The sequence below is a fragment of the Sarcophilus harrisii genome, chromosome 3 (genome assembly GCF_902635505.1).
Source record: "Sarcophilus harrisii chromosome 3, mSarHar1.11, whole genome shotgun sequence".
In the NCBI taxonomy this organism is placed as follows: Eukaryota; Metazoa; Chordata; class Mammalia; order Dasyuromorphia; family Dasyuridae; genus Sarcophilus; species Sarcophilus harrisii.
In genome coordinates this window covers 564,322,523-564,337,229 of record NC_045428.1, presented here as the reverse complement: position 1 = coordinate 564,337,229, position 14,707 = coordinate 564,322,523, and the positions used below count along the sequence as shown (strand labels likewise).

The window sequence follows — 14,707 nt, the reverse complement described above, 5'->3', positions numbered from 1 at the left end:
TACTCTACAATTTACAAAGCTCTTTCCATATATTATCTCATTTGAGCCTCACAACAACCCTGTGAGGTAGGTACTAGAGGTATTATCATCATCCCCATTTTACAGATAGGAAACTGAGGCTCAGAAATGTTAAGTGACTTGCCCAAGGTCACAAAGCTAGTAAAAGTATCAGGGTGGGTGTGAATTGACAAGTCCAGTATTCTCTCCATTCTGCTGGCCAGACTAGTCAAAAACTAGAAATTAATCCTTAGGGCATTTCTCCCCCCAAACCTCCCACCCATCCCAATCCCATGAATAAAATCCAGAAGGAGGGAAAAAAAACCCCAAAGGGTTTGAAAACAATGGCGCTGAGGGGTTGTCAGGGTTGGGGAGGGAAATCCTCAAAGGTTTTTCCAGACTTTCAGTATAGGTAGTAAATCTTAAATCCACTCTGAGATGCCAACTCATGTCCCCAAAGAGTTTGTCACAGAAATCCACCTCCTCCTTGGACAGAAGCCCAGCTGAGCCGAGCTTCCCAGGCATTTCCCAATGCTCTTCCTTGCCAGCTGGTCAAATCACGTCGGTGGCTTCTGGCCCGGCCATGACATCCCTCCTCAGTGTCTTTTCTGAGGACAGGGTGTGTCTTTCTCTACCGCCAAGCACGGTTCAGAAGCTTGACTTGAGCCAGTCTCTTTGTGATCATAGTGGCAAAGACCAAGCCAAAGAGGACGCTGCTGATCAATACGTAGTCGTAATCGTCTTTCAAGACGTCAAACTGCTTGGATGGGTAGACGCGGGTTTGGTAAATGTCCAGCCCATACGCCACAACCTGGGGAACCAGAGAGAACCGAAAGGAGTCAAGAACCAAAAAAATCACCCCATGCTTCTATTCCGGGTGGGACTGGGGACCCAGGTCAGAATCAGAACACTACAAAGGGCCCCCCCAAAGCAGCCTTAAAAAACCTGATGGACTCACCAGACAGGTGGACTCCAGGCCAGAAGGAGCTGTGTAGATGCCTCTCATTCTGGAGATAGTCTGATTGTAATTGATGAACCTCTCTGCATGGATCTGCACGTCTGGAGAATAGGGGATCAAATTCTCCTCTCTGCAAAGCATCAAGTCGGAACAACATTGAAAACCCCCACTCCATCCAAATTACTCTCCAAGACCACGGCACAACCAAGTCTGCCAGTCTTGGTCTAGTTTGTTAAGCATTCCAGAAGCACCTTCAGTCTTGATTTCTTCCCTGAAGTGCTGGGCCGGCTGATCTTCCACATACCCTTCAAGCTCACTCATCATTTTCCCTCCTAAAACTTATGTGTTCTACCAGTGAATGCATCACCTAGGTTTGGAACTCCAGACTGTTTTTCACTCACCCCTATCTCCCCCATCCATTCAGTCACCAAGTCCCTATCAATTCCACTTCCTAAAATATGCATTCAGTCTGTTCCCCTCCTCTTCCACAGCTTCTACTCTAGTCAAGACACTAATTTCCACTCTTCTGATGTACTAGAGCAGTTTTCTTGTTGGTCTCCCTCCCTTTACATCTCTTCCCTTTCCAATATAACCTCACAACCACCAAAATAATCTTGTTTATATACAAGTCTAATCTAGTCCCTTTCTCTATCCAGAAACCTCCTTTGGCTGCCCTACTGTCTACAAGAGAAATTCAAATTCCTTACCCATTTTGGCACTACCGCCTTCCAGAGTTTGTCTGAAACTTACCTTGTTCAGCTTTATTTCACACTTATTTCATGGAGTACCTTGAAAGTTCCTTTTTTTAAAAAAACAAACTGGCCAAGCATTTTGTCTCCCCCCCACACTTTTTTTGCACAGATCATCCCCCATAACATGGAACACACTTGTTCTTCCTCTCTGAAAATTTTAAATTTTTTCTTCCTCCAAGGAGTAGCTCAGGGTCCACCTCTCCATGAAACCTTCTGTTCATCTTCCTCAACTCCAAATTACAGAGAATCATAGATTTAGAGCTAGAAAGGACCAAAAGGGCCAAGAAGCTCCTAATTAGAGAGATAGGAAAAGGATCCCAGGAACAGAGTGGTGGCAGTGGGGGCCACCCAGAGCACCAACTCCAATTCGAGCAGGATTTCATTGCCTTCTCCATTAGGCCTGGTCCTCACTCTCAGGCTGTTATACTGCCATGTCATCCCTGTATCCATAGCACCTAGCACAAATAGTTCACATCTAAGCACATGTTTAAGACTTAATCCAAACTTTTCTCAAATAACCCTGTGAACTAGGTAGCACTTTTTTATTTCCATTTTACAGATAAAGAAAGTGAGACTCTAAGAATATTAGTGTGACTTGCCCCAGATCACACAAACAGGTGAGCACCAGAATTTGAACCTATGTCTCCTATATCTGATATTCTTTTTATTGTACTGACACTGACAATAAGCAAGCTTTTAAAAAAGATTTACTGATTGGGATGCATTAAAGTGACAGGGAAATGAGCAGCCTGGGAAACAATATTCAGTTCTGCAACAGTAGAAAAATAAAGAAAAATTAATAGCAACTGGCTGGAAGAACGTTTATATCATCTGAAGTGAAGAAAATATTACACAAGTTACCTTGGGGTAGCCAGCATGATGAAACAGAACACATGCTAGATTTACAGGAGGAAAAACTTATGTTTAAATCGTGACTCTGATACTTATTAGCTGGGTATGAGATCCCAGGACAAGTTAATTCATCTCTCTGGGCTATGTTTTGCTCATTTGTAATAAGGGAATAATAATACTTTCACTACCGAACTCACGGGGCTACTATTGAAAAATTACTTTATAAACCTATGGAAATGGGAGTTATAGAAACTACTACAGTCATAAACTACCACCTGCCTCCTTTCTTTCTTTTCTTCTTTTTTTTTTTTTAACCTCTGAAACAATCCCCAGCCCAATCTTTTTTCCTGAAAATCACACATACCATTTTTTCCTCTATCATGAATCTTCATTCTCCCTACAGTCATCCCTCCTCTTTTTTTTTTTTTTTTTAAATCCTGTAAACATCCTCGTTTTAGTATTTGCTGCTTCCCTTCAACCTGGATGAGCAAAATTTGGGGTAAACATGAAAAGATATCCCAGAAATGGCATGGAAGTGTAATTTTACAGCTGCCAATTTCAATGCTCATATGTAACCTAAGACACTTATATACTAAAGTCAGTGCTTGCAAGTCAAGGCTCCCTAAGGATCCTGTGGGCTTCTAGGTCTCACCTGCTTTGCTCTGTTGGGATCTCAGGACGTCGAGGATCTAGCAGGGCCTTTGGGAGAGAAAGGATTGCTCCCGAGGGCAGCCCAACTGCAGAGAAAATAGACAATGAAATGAAATACAAATGAACAAGTATTCTGATAATTCTACTTACAGAAAAGTCCAGTTACCAAGCTTCCCAATAAGTCTTTCATGATTTGTTTAGAAATTTGTTCAAGGAAAAAAAATTCTAACAAACAGGGAGTAATGTTATATGCAGAAAAAATCCTGAATAGAAAAATCTAGAAAGCACCTGGATCCATCACCTTCTGTCCTTCCTCTCCCTTATCCCTGACTACAGTCAGGAGAGCCTTATGTCCATTAACATGAGACAGAACCCTATCCCTGCCAGCCAGGTGGCTCATATATTCTTTTTTTTTTTTTTTTTTAAACTGAGGCAACTGGGGTTAAATGACTTGCCCAGGGACATAGCTAGGAAGTGTTAAGTGTCTGAAGGCAAATTTGAACTCAGCTCCTCCTGACTTCAAGGCTGGTGCTCTATCCACTGTGCCACCTAGCTGCCCTGGCCCAGATGTTCTTGACAAGTGAATCTAAGTACCAAAGGCCACAGATAAAACCTTTCATCTGCATCCATCTCATGAACAAGCCTCAGAAAGGGTGAGGATTTCAACTGAAGAACTGTGATTAACTTCACTCTCTTCCCAGGTGATTTCTTTCTCTAAACCCAAGATCCCAAATTTAGCAAGTCAACCTAGCTTAAACCATTTGGGCCCTAATCCTAGAATTAGCTAATCGCAAGGCTGGGGCATTAGGTACAAATTAAACTGGGAAACTATAGGTTATTCAACTTCCACTTGAAAGTTAAGTGACAGGAAACTCATTATCTCCAAGGTGAACCCATGACACTTTTTGACAGCTCTGATGATTTAAAAAAAAGTTTTTATAATGAAATAACAATCTTCCTTTCTTCAACTTCTACCCCTTGATCCTATTTCTGCCCCTGGGACTAGGCAATATAAATCTAATCCTTTGTCCTGTGACAACCCCTCAAAAACTTTAAGAAGTTGTATGAAGTCTCTGGACTTTGGTTTGTGCTCCCCCCATCTGTCCATGAAGATGGGATAAGACAAGATTGATTTCAGAATCAATTCTGTAAACTGAATGAAAACTCAGATTTGAGAAACAAAGCCATCTCATTTTAAAAGAAAAGGAGGAAATTTGGAGAATAATTTGGAACTATGTCCACAGGGCTATATATTCTTTGATCAGCAAGTGGTATCACTACTAGGTGCATAGTAGCCCAAAGAGATTAAAGAAAAAGTAAAAAGATATATATTTGTATATGTACAAAACCTGGGAAGACTTATATAAGCTGATGCAAAATAAAGTGAGTAAAATCAGGAGAACATTGTACACAGTAACAGCAATACTGTTTGAAGACCAACTGTGAATGACTTAGCTAATCTGATCAACACCATGGTCCAAGGCAATTTCCAAGGACCCATGATAAAAATGTAATTTATCTTCAGAGAAAAAATTGATAGAGTCTGAGTACAAGGGGAAGCATTCTTTTTTTCACTCAACTTTATTTTCCTTGGGTTATTTGTTTTGTTTTATATAACATAGCTGATATAGAAATATGTTTTACATGACTTCACATGTATAATTGACATATTCCTTGCCTTCTCAATGGGTGGGGGAAAGAGGCTATAGAGAAAGAAGTTGAAACTAAAATTTTTTAAAAATTAATATTATGTATTGGACTACCTGTTCTAAGGGGAAAGGGTGGTGAGAAGGAGGGGATAATTTGGAACAAAAGGCTTTGCAAGGGTCAATGTTGAAAAATTACCCATGTGTATGTTTTGTAAATAAAAAGTTCTAATAAAATAAATAAATAAATAAATGTTAAAAAGTAAATTTAAGAAAATAATTTGGAAAAAAATTACATACTATCTCATTTGAGTTCCACCTGTAAGGGAAAGTGTGTAAGTGATATTATCTCTGCTTTACATAGATGAAAATCAAGGAATAGAGAAAAAAGAATAAAATTGAGATTCCAGTAAAAGTTCTCTGATGCCAAATCTAGGAATCTTTCCCTTATACTACAGCTGCCTTTCACTGCCTTCTCACTTCTGTGGCCTATACTGAACTCCACAGGCAATGAATAGTCTGCTCTGATCTTTGTTTATTCCCTTAAAAGGGAATCAAGTTCCACCAGGGGCTCTCCTAAAATACTCACTGAGTAAATGGCGACTGGTGATACCCCGTTCTGTGATGGTGGCTTCCATGGCACTGATGGATGAGGGGAAGATATATGACTGCTGGAGGACTTGAGGGAGCTGTGGGCGATCCAGGGAGCTAAAAGCCGTGGCATTGTACTGCTCTGTTCCTTCATATAGTTCTAGCACCGTGAACTCGTTGCGGCGTGCTTTGGTGTTCCAATACTGGTACTACAGAGAAGAAAGAGACGGCTTGTGATCTGACAGGATACCAGCCTGTTCCAAAGCTGCTGATTAACTCAACAGGTCAAGGAAGTTAAAAAAAATATAGTGCCCTGCTAAAAACAGATGAGGGAAGATTGGGGAAAAAAATAGCACCCCACTGCCTTCTAAACAATCTTTCTAAGTTTAAAAATGTACAATACTAGAAATCTAAGGGCTCCCAATCTAACGAAAGCTCCCCACATCAGCTAGGAAAAGGTTCTTCCCTCAGCTCTCAGGAGCATGCTAAGAAGGAGTTCAATTTTTATATAACCACCAAACATTTATGTAAGTGAATCACTGGAATTTCAGAGGGAATGAGGGTTAGTGCTTCATCTCTGAAGCCAGGGAAGCCTGCTTTCCACTTCCACAGGATCTAGGATCCAAAAGTCTCATCTCTTGGATTACTCAGCTACAGTACAGAGAAAAGCTCAGTGGGGCAACCGTTCCTTACCACCACCCAGTTCTCTGAATGCACAAGATGGACAGGTCCTTTGGCTTTCTTCTGCACTGAGGAATGGATGATACGGCCCGTGACACCATCAATGAGGTAGATACCAATGAAGGTGCGCTCATGGTGGAGGTCTGTACTCTCTGTCACCACAGCCAGCAGATTGGGGTTCAAGCTCTAGAGGAGAGGGTAGAATAGAAAAGGCAAGTCATTAGGAGACCGACAAGCTTCATAACAAGATAAACTGAAGACCCCTCCCATTCCTTTGCTATAAAATGAAGATGGGAATGAGATGTCATGAACAGTTGCCATAGATCATCAATAAAACTAACAGTAAAACCACTGACGATATTCATCATTTCTGATGATCAAAGATGACATTTGAGTTGGACTTTGCAGTACTCTTGGATCACCATAAACATCAATGATTCTAGACAGCAGATAGAAGCAAGTTATCCTTTTGAAAGATGAACACAGAAAACAGCTTTTGCTACCCTCAGTCTTAATCCTAACACCTGCTATTGTATGTCCTTGCTCCTCTCCAGTCATCCAATCATCTAGAAGCTTCATCCAGCTCAAAACCACTCCTGCAGCAATCTCTTGGCTACTCCTCTCCACTGAGGGAGATCAAAACTATTATGTCCCTTGGTGGCTCACTCTCTGATTACAAGTGTCTTTAAACTTGGCTAGATTCTCCTTGGAAAGGAGTTAATTATCATGGTTATGTCCTATAAGAACACTACTGAGAGCCATTCACCCAACCTCTAAGGAGACATCAGAAGAGGTCCTAAGTGCAGAAATGTACATACACCCTATTACCATGTGTCTTCAATCTGTACAGAGGACATAACATGTGGGCCTCTGTCCTCCCTCAGCACTAGTCAAAGTACTGGAGAACAAACATCTGCCTCAACAAGAGTACCTTATAGAGTACACTGCGGTCGCCCATCACTCGGCCCTGGGAGTGCACATGCTCAGTGGCCCGCTTGCCCTTCACCATCACTATTTTCTGTACTTCTGGTGGAATAGTCAGCTCCCAGCTCAGCTCTGTTGTCAAATCCTGAGGGAGAGACAAGGAAGAATTAGTTTTTCATTTTCAGAATATCCACAACTAGAAACATGAAAAATACAAGTAAACATGGAAAAACTTGAAAAGGAAAACACAGGCTGAATAAAACTACAGAGAGCTGGCAGTACTGGAGTTATTTTGCTAAAATTTCTATCATACTAGTTTTCCAATCAAATCTGTTTGGATGTAAAAACTTTGAGATTTACTCCCTATTTTGTTATATGTATTAAGAATGTCAATAAATATAAATCTATAAAACGATAACATCAATAATGATGATAATATGCATTTTTTTAATGTTACATATGATTAACAAATGGAAAATAACAACAATAAAATAAATATTTAAAAAAGAGAACCCAGGTAAAAATATAGCTGGACCAGGACAAGTATAAGCCCACTCCTAAAAATGATCCAATAAATAAAGTACCTCAGTGATTCCTTCCCCCAACCTCTCTCCAACTGGACAGTTCTCATAGCTATTTTATTTGCAAGAGTAACACACTGTAACAACCTATTCAGCAACAACTGGGAAACAGTAGAATACATTGTAGGCAAGGAAGAAAAACAATGTAGGAGAATATTACTTTGTTTAAAATGACAAAAAACAACGAAACATGGGAAGACATATTCAGTAATGTAGAGAGAAGGCAACATTAGAACAACAACAAAAATTTTCTAAGGACAGACAACAAACTAGAGAACAACACAAAAGATGGTAAAACTATCACAATTCTGTAATGATTTATGATTTTCAGAGCACTTTCTAACAATGACCACTGAGAGAGGGTCTAAGCATTAGCTGTTTTATAAAAAAGGAAACTGAGCCTTGGAGGTACAGTATCAACAAGTATTAGAAACCAGGCCTCTTAAATTCAACAAAACCAAAGTATTGTCCTAAGTTCATTCTCCATAAAAATAAATAAATCATATTCATATAATTTTTTGGAATCATAATATCTATTTTGATTATTGTTAGGTTTATGATAATTTAAAAAAAATGATTAGGTAGATTAAAATATGCCTCAAAGCCTACACCCTCTCATGTGGGTGGATAGTCAAAGGTGGCTCATTACCACACCTCTAGGCAGAAGGCAATAGAAACAGGGAAGGAATTATTGAGAACAACTCTAAATTCTAGCGCAGGCTGATCTTGCTTTGAGTTTAAAAATCACCACTTAATCTGGCTCCTCTCTCAGCCCACCCACACTGCAGACCAACAAAACCAAGAGCCCACGTGGGGCTCTCCTAATGGAGGGGGCTCCTTTGTACCTTGCGCAGCCTGAATCCAGACAGTCGGCCCCGTTCTGAATCGACGAGATAGAAGAAGATGGAAGATGCCATCTCTTGTAACTGACGCAGGACATTTCGGCTGGCTGGGAAAGCCGTGACCTGAGTGGAACAGAGAAGGGGAAAATCTGAGCAAGAAGGAAGGGGAAAGGCCAGCATTCTCTCTATTTTTCTAAAGTTCATTATCATCTTCCCTTCAGGGATGCCCTTAGTCATTAAGAATGAAACGTGGCAAGACTTAGGTAAAGCAATACAATGTGTAGCAGCCACGGATATAGCTAAAATTGCAAATTAAATAATATTAATAATAATGAGAATGGTAAAAACAGCAACAAAATGGAACTAAGAGGGTTACACCAAATAGAGAGGGAGGCAGAAGGGAGAAAGTAATTTGTAGCAATTTTGTTACAGAGTTAATAATAACATTAAAAAACAAAATGTAAATTATTCTGAGTTTTTAATATTTTGCCATTCGACTACTTTATTGATGGTTAATAAGCTTATTAAAAAAAAAAAAAAGGAATACTACATAAGGTCTTAGAGAGGCAACAATATTAACTCCACTCAATTGAAGACCTATATTTGGTCACTTTAACAATGACTATAGCAACAATAAGACTCTACTTAAGAAAAGGTCTAACAGCCCTCAGTCTAGTTTTACAGAGAGTAATCACACAACTTGAGATGAGCCAGAAGTGCAGACCAACCCAGCGCCCAGAAATTCCAGGTCGGGCACTTCTGGGGATGAGCCCTTGGCACGACCCGGGTGCCACAAAATACCTTATACTCGTCATCGATCAGCAGCAGTGCCTTGGCGTAATCCTGGTCCATGATGGGCAGGAGCAAGGCTTGCAAGATGGGCCGCTTCAGCACAGGAGGTGCCACCTGGCTCCACTTCCCAAAAATGGGGTTGAAGACATACAGAGAACTCCTTCCTGATTTCTAAAACAAGCCACCGGAGGGGTCAGAACCTACTTGAGGAGAAACCCTCCCACTCGAGAAACTGCACCTTCCATGGTCCAGTCCTGCTCCCCAGGAGACATTTCTGGGCCTTCCCCCTCCCACACCCTGGGGTGGCTTCCACGCTGACTCCTGCTCCCTAGCAGATCCTGGGGCACATCCACGGAAAGCCACTTTGTGTCAGAAAAATGGCCCCTTAAAGAGTTTCAGATCCTGTTTTCCAATGGGCAAAGAAAATGGCTGATGAGCTCCCAAAGGGAACCCGAATCTGTATGCACAAGGCACATATATATATATATTCCTGGGAGAGACAAGTCTGTCTTCCATAATAAAAACTCACAATCCCAGTGAGTTTCAAGAGTTACAAAGAACATTTCCCACAACGCTATGAGGAACGTTATCCCCATTTTACAAATGAGTAGATTTCAAGCAGTCAACTAATTTTTTAAGGTCACGTAGCTAGTGCTGGAGCCCAGATTTGACCCCAGCTTCTAGCCTCAAACTCAGCCTTCTTTTTGCTAAACTGCTCCTCCTTCTAGCAAAGTAACATTATGTGACAATGTGGAGCAGTCAACAGAGGGCCAGCCTCGGGGGCAAGCCGACCTGGTGCCTGACCTAGAGCTGTGCGGCCATGCCCTCATTTAATATCTCGGTGACCCAAGCACCCTGACCACTAAATTACAGGAAGCTGTGATTTGTATCTGCTCCGGAGTTCCCAACACGGTGACACAAAGCCTTAGGAAGGTAGAGCCCTATCCCAGCCAGAGGCTCGGAGTGCATGCTAATTATGCACAAGGTTCTTACTATTTCATTATATACCATGACTATTTTACAACACCACCTGCCAAGGGTCACAGTGCTCCTACACGGTAAGAACTCACAGAGCAGAGGAAACAGCTGGTTCTGGAGCCAGAGGACACAGGCTCAAATGCCCACTCTGCCCCTACTGGCTGTGGGGCCACAGCAGAAAGCCTTGGCCTCCAGGGCCCCTCCCATCTCCAGTGCCACCTGTGACCCCGGACATGGGCCCCCTACCCCCCCCCCCCCCCCCAACTACAAATAATATACAAATGAGACCTTGTCCCTCCCCCACCACATCCACAAAGGTCTGAGGCATCAGGGGACCCCATTGCTCCTCTGAGCCACCAGAGCCGCAGCCCTCACCTTGTCCTTCACCAGGAGAATGCACTGCGGGGGGTGGGGAAAGTGAGCTGTGGTTCTCTGCACCATCAGCTTGAAGGAGGAGTCTGGGTTGATGTTGGGCAAGTACTGCTTCCACAGGATGGTGCCCGAGCTGCTCTCGATGCCAAAGAGCTGTGGGAGAAGCAGCGCCAGCTAGCGGCCAGAAGGGTAGCCGCAGTCCCTGCCCCAAAGTCGTACCCTTAACCCTAACCTCCCCCCCCCCCCCCCCCCAGTGCCTCCCTGACTCTCCAGGACCCAGTGCTGGGTATGGCCGCCACCTCTGCCTGTCTCCCAGGCTCCCTCCTCAGGCTTCCCTAGCTCTAAACACGGGACCACCGAAAGCTCAGTTGAGGAAGCTTGGGCCCCTGGAAGCTCTGCCTTCCTACCTTGCCCGAGGCTGTCACCATCACCACCATCTTCTGGAGGTTGAACTCATCTCTTGCCAGATTGTCAATATTGATCTCATTCTTGATCTGGCTCCGAGGCTTCCGAGCATCATAAAACATTTTCCACAGGTGGGCGGTCCAGGCCTGCAGCAGGATGAGCTGGGAGGACAGGCGCTTCAAGAACATCCCCAGAAGTCCATCTGGAGGCAGGGAAGATGGAATGGATCTGGGGGCCAGCCCCTGAGAACGGGGAGCCTCCCGGGGACGCTTAAGTCACTCGCACACCAGACTACCAGCTCACAATTCATTTTCCAACCTGAAGCTCTAGTGTCTGTGCAAACAGCCTCTGGCAGGAATTTGGAGAGGAGCGATTTGAGGGATGGAAGTTCAGCCGAGCAGGGTCATAGCAATGATGTTAACAATTCCACCATTTTATTCTCAATTCACCACGGCTCATGGGAGGTTTTTGCTCTCCCAGAATTCTTTCGCTCACCATGAAACCTTGACTACTTCCTGTCTCCATCCCCCTTCCTGCTGCTTCCCCTTTTCTCCAAAGGGCTTCACTACCAAAGCAAGTTTTCAGCACATCCTTCCACTTTAGAAAGGAGGGCCACCCCACGGCTCCTGTCTACATGGCTGGCACTGGTGCTCCCCTCTCAACTCGGGGAATATAAGAGTGATTGGCAAAGGGACAAGTCCCAAGCACAACAAGCAGTGTGGGCTATTCTGGGCCCTCTATGTTGGGTCCCCAACAACAATTCGATGAGAAAAAACTGCCAAAGAAAGCTAGCAATGTGAGCAGGCAAAAGGCAAGAGAGCAGTAGAGAACAAATTTTACCTTGAATGGCTGGATCCAGGCAGCAGAAACAAAGAGGGAAGGTGAATTAACCCTTAAGGTACAACAATGGGGGAAGGGGACAGGGAGGAGAGCAGGGTCAAGGTCAGTTTGGACCCCAAGCACTGCAAGGCCTGGGAGTGGGGATGGCTTTGGAGGCCACATGAATGGGGTACTCAAGGGAGGCAAGAGCTCATCACCTTGGTCTCCTCAGACCCTGGGCACTGTGTCCTATGGGAAGCTGGGCTAGCGTCTGGCTGAACTACACTCGCTACCACCTCCCCCTCCAGCCAATGAGGCAGAAATCAGAACAAAGGCATGGTCACAGCCAAGTTGCCCCGGCCAGGGACAATGAGGCACCCAGCTCTGGGTCTAGGGAGACACTGGTGTAGGAATGGGGAGATGGCTTTCTTGGCCTGAATGATAAACTCCCTTTGCGAGTCCAAAAACAAGAAGTAGAAACATGCTCATCCAATTGGGTGGCTTCTCAAAGCCCCCATCTTGCGGGTCCTGAGGATCCTCCCATTGCAGGAGGATAGCATACTCCTCACCTGCCTTCTTGCCAAACTCTCCTTCCAGCTCAGCCTGGGCGCCCGTCAGGGGCAGGTCCACCATCTCCAAGCTCACCACTTCTGCCAGTGACTCCTCTCGGCTCCAGAGCAGCATTTTTCCAGCTGGGGAAAGAACCAAGTCAATAAGGAGCACCTGAAGCCCAAATCATTCACAAAGAAAAGCCCTGCTCCAGGACCCACAGTCTCTGTGGTCCATATTCCAGAAAGAACAGACTAGCAAGGAGCTCCAAGAACAAGGTTCCTGTGAACATTAAAGGAACTTCCAGACTCTATAGGCAAGAGGCCTGGGGCCCAAGGACTAGGGCAAGAAATTGTCTTCAGGCAGGTCCTAAGAAAGAGGGACCAGCTTTGTTCTGGGCTTAATCCCTGAGGTTTCTAGATTTAGGCAGTTTCTAGGAAGATTTTGACTCAGCATAAAGAAAAGCCTCCTCGAGACTTACACGAACTGATGCTGAGTGAAATGAGCAGGACCAGGAGATCATTATATACTTCAACAACAATACTAGATGATGACCAGTTCTGATGGATCAGGCCATCCTCAGCAACGAGATCAACCAAATCATTTCTAATGGAGCAGTAATGAACTGAGCTAGCTATGCCCAGAAAAATAACTCTGGGAGATGACTAAAAACCATTACATTAAATCCCCAATCCCTATATTTATGTACACATGCATTTTTGATTTCCTTCACAAGCTAATTGTACAATAATTCAGAGTCTGATTCTTTTTGTACAGCAAAATAATGTTTTGGTCATGTATACTTAATGTGTATCTAAGTTACATTTTAATATATTTAACATCTACTGGTCATCCTGCCATCTGGGGGGGGGGGGGAAAAGGTGAAAAATTGGAACAAGAGGTTTGGCAATTGTTAATGCTGTAAAGTTACCCATGTATAAATCCTGTAAATAAAAGGCTATTAAAAAAAAAAAAAAAAAAAAAAAAAAAAGCCTCCTCACAATCCGGGAGGCAAAGGCAGAATGGGCTCCGGTCTTCAAGCAGACACAAATAAGTATTGGAGTCCCCAGGCTCTGAAGGCCCTTTGGCCCAAAGAACCTAAGATCCAATTAACGCTGAGATAAAAACAAAGGCTGCTGGGCCACACTGTCCTAGAGGGAAGCAGATGACAGGGCCTACTCACCCAGTTGCTGAAGAAAGAGGAGTAAGTGGTCATCCGTCTGCACCAGAGCCCGATAGCCCACTGAATCGTCCTTCTTCAGGAAGGCCTGGATATACAACTGAGCAGAGGAGCAAGAAGAGAGCACCCGTGAACACAGCCCCAGGATTCTGACCGGGGGGGGGCCTTGCCAAAATGAAAAGCCCCAAACAAGAAGCACCGCCTGGGAACCAAAGAGGACCCTGTTTCCTACAAGAGGAGCAATAGTGTTTCTATACTGGTTTGGGAACTTTCCCTCAAGCTCACCACATTTTTTACAGGCATATTTCACTCACCCTATCTATACATTCCATTAAATAGAAGGCAGATTAGTGCCTCTATTTTACAACTGAAGAAACTAAAGCACAGAGCAGCTGACTCACTTAAATTCACATCATGAGTCAAAAGCAAAGCCGAGATTAAGAAGCCTGACCTCTGGAGTTCTACCCCAGCAGAAACTCAATAGACCTTTCCAGACTCTAGCACTCGGGGTACTCTGTAACAAGAGATAAATGCCCACTGAAAGAGGGGCTCGATGAAGGCTCCTCATGGCACCTACCCGCTCAGGCCGGGTGCCATTCTGCTCCAGGCTGAAGGTGACTGAGGTGTCAAGCAGCCGCCGTCCTGTCTCCGCCAGGTACAGGTTAATGGTGTAGGTTTGGTTAGTGCAGACAAGGGCTTCCTGAGGAGACAAAGAGCTCAGAAGACTGGGGCTTATGAGAATGGGGACCTGACATGCAGGCTCAGGGAAGAGCCCCAGCAAAGAGGCCAGGTTGGGGGTTCATTACCAAGCAGCATAAATCATGGAGCCAGAAGGGGCAGGACCATTGAAGGGATCCATCAGTGAGATGGAGTGCTGAAGGGCCACAAAGGACAATCTGTCAAGGCACTGGGCACTAGTCAGGATCAGCTATCTCCTCTGGCGAAAGCCCAGGAACAAATGAACACTCAACTTTACCAGATAGCCAAAACCCCAGAAGAGACTTAAGGGAGGGCCTAAGGAAGGAAACCTAAGTTCCCATTTCCCAAGTTATCTCCTCTTTCTAAAGCAGAAGTACACACCTGGCTTTATTCATAGTGCCCTGGAAGCCCTGGTTGAAGGTGGTCAGAGCCCCAGAT

At 44.1% G+C, this 14,707-nt stretch overlaps 1 protein-coding gene across 2 annotated transcripts in view; it reads right to left on the bottom strand.

Annotated features, from left to right (window-relative positions):
* Positions 1-403: 403 nt before the first annotated feature.
* Positions 404-14,707, bottom strand: part of EMC1 (ER membrane protein complex subunit 1) — a 30,447-nt gene continuing 16,143 nt past the window's right edge. The window contains exons 11-24 of one of the 2 annotated variants that reach the window (XM_031962740.1): positions 14,148-14,270; positions 13,574-13,670; positions 12,411-12,533; positions 11,863-11,871; positions 11,025-11,224; positions 10,621-10,770; positions 9,277-9,438; positions 8,479-8,598; positions 7,060-7,197; positions 6,141-6,314; positions 5,446-5,656; positions 3,212-3,296; positions 956-1,085; positions 404-808 (exon numbers count right to left, since the gene is read on the bottom strand). In XM_031962740.1, coding sequence (XP_031818600.1) covers positions 629-808; positions 956-1,085; positions 3,212-3,296; positions 5,446-5,656; positions 6,141-6,314; positions 7,060-7,197; positions 8,479-8,598; positions 9,277-9,438; positions 10,621-10,770; positions 11,025-11,224; positions 11,863-11,871; positions 12,411-12,533; positions 13,574-13,670; positions 14,148-14,270 — 1,902 coding nt within the window. In that variant the 3' untranslated portion in view covers positions 404-628. The remainder of the gene's footprint in view (positions 809-955; positions 1,086-3,211; positions 3,297-5,445; positions 5,657-6,140; positions 6,315-7,059; positions 7,198-8,478; positions 8,599-9,276; positions 9,439-10,620; positions 10,771-11,024; positions 11,225-11,862; positions 11,872-12,410; positions 12,534-13,573; positions 13,671-14,147; positions 14,271-14,707) is intronic. The other variant, XM_031962741.1, reaches the window with a different exon arrangement.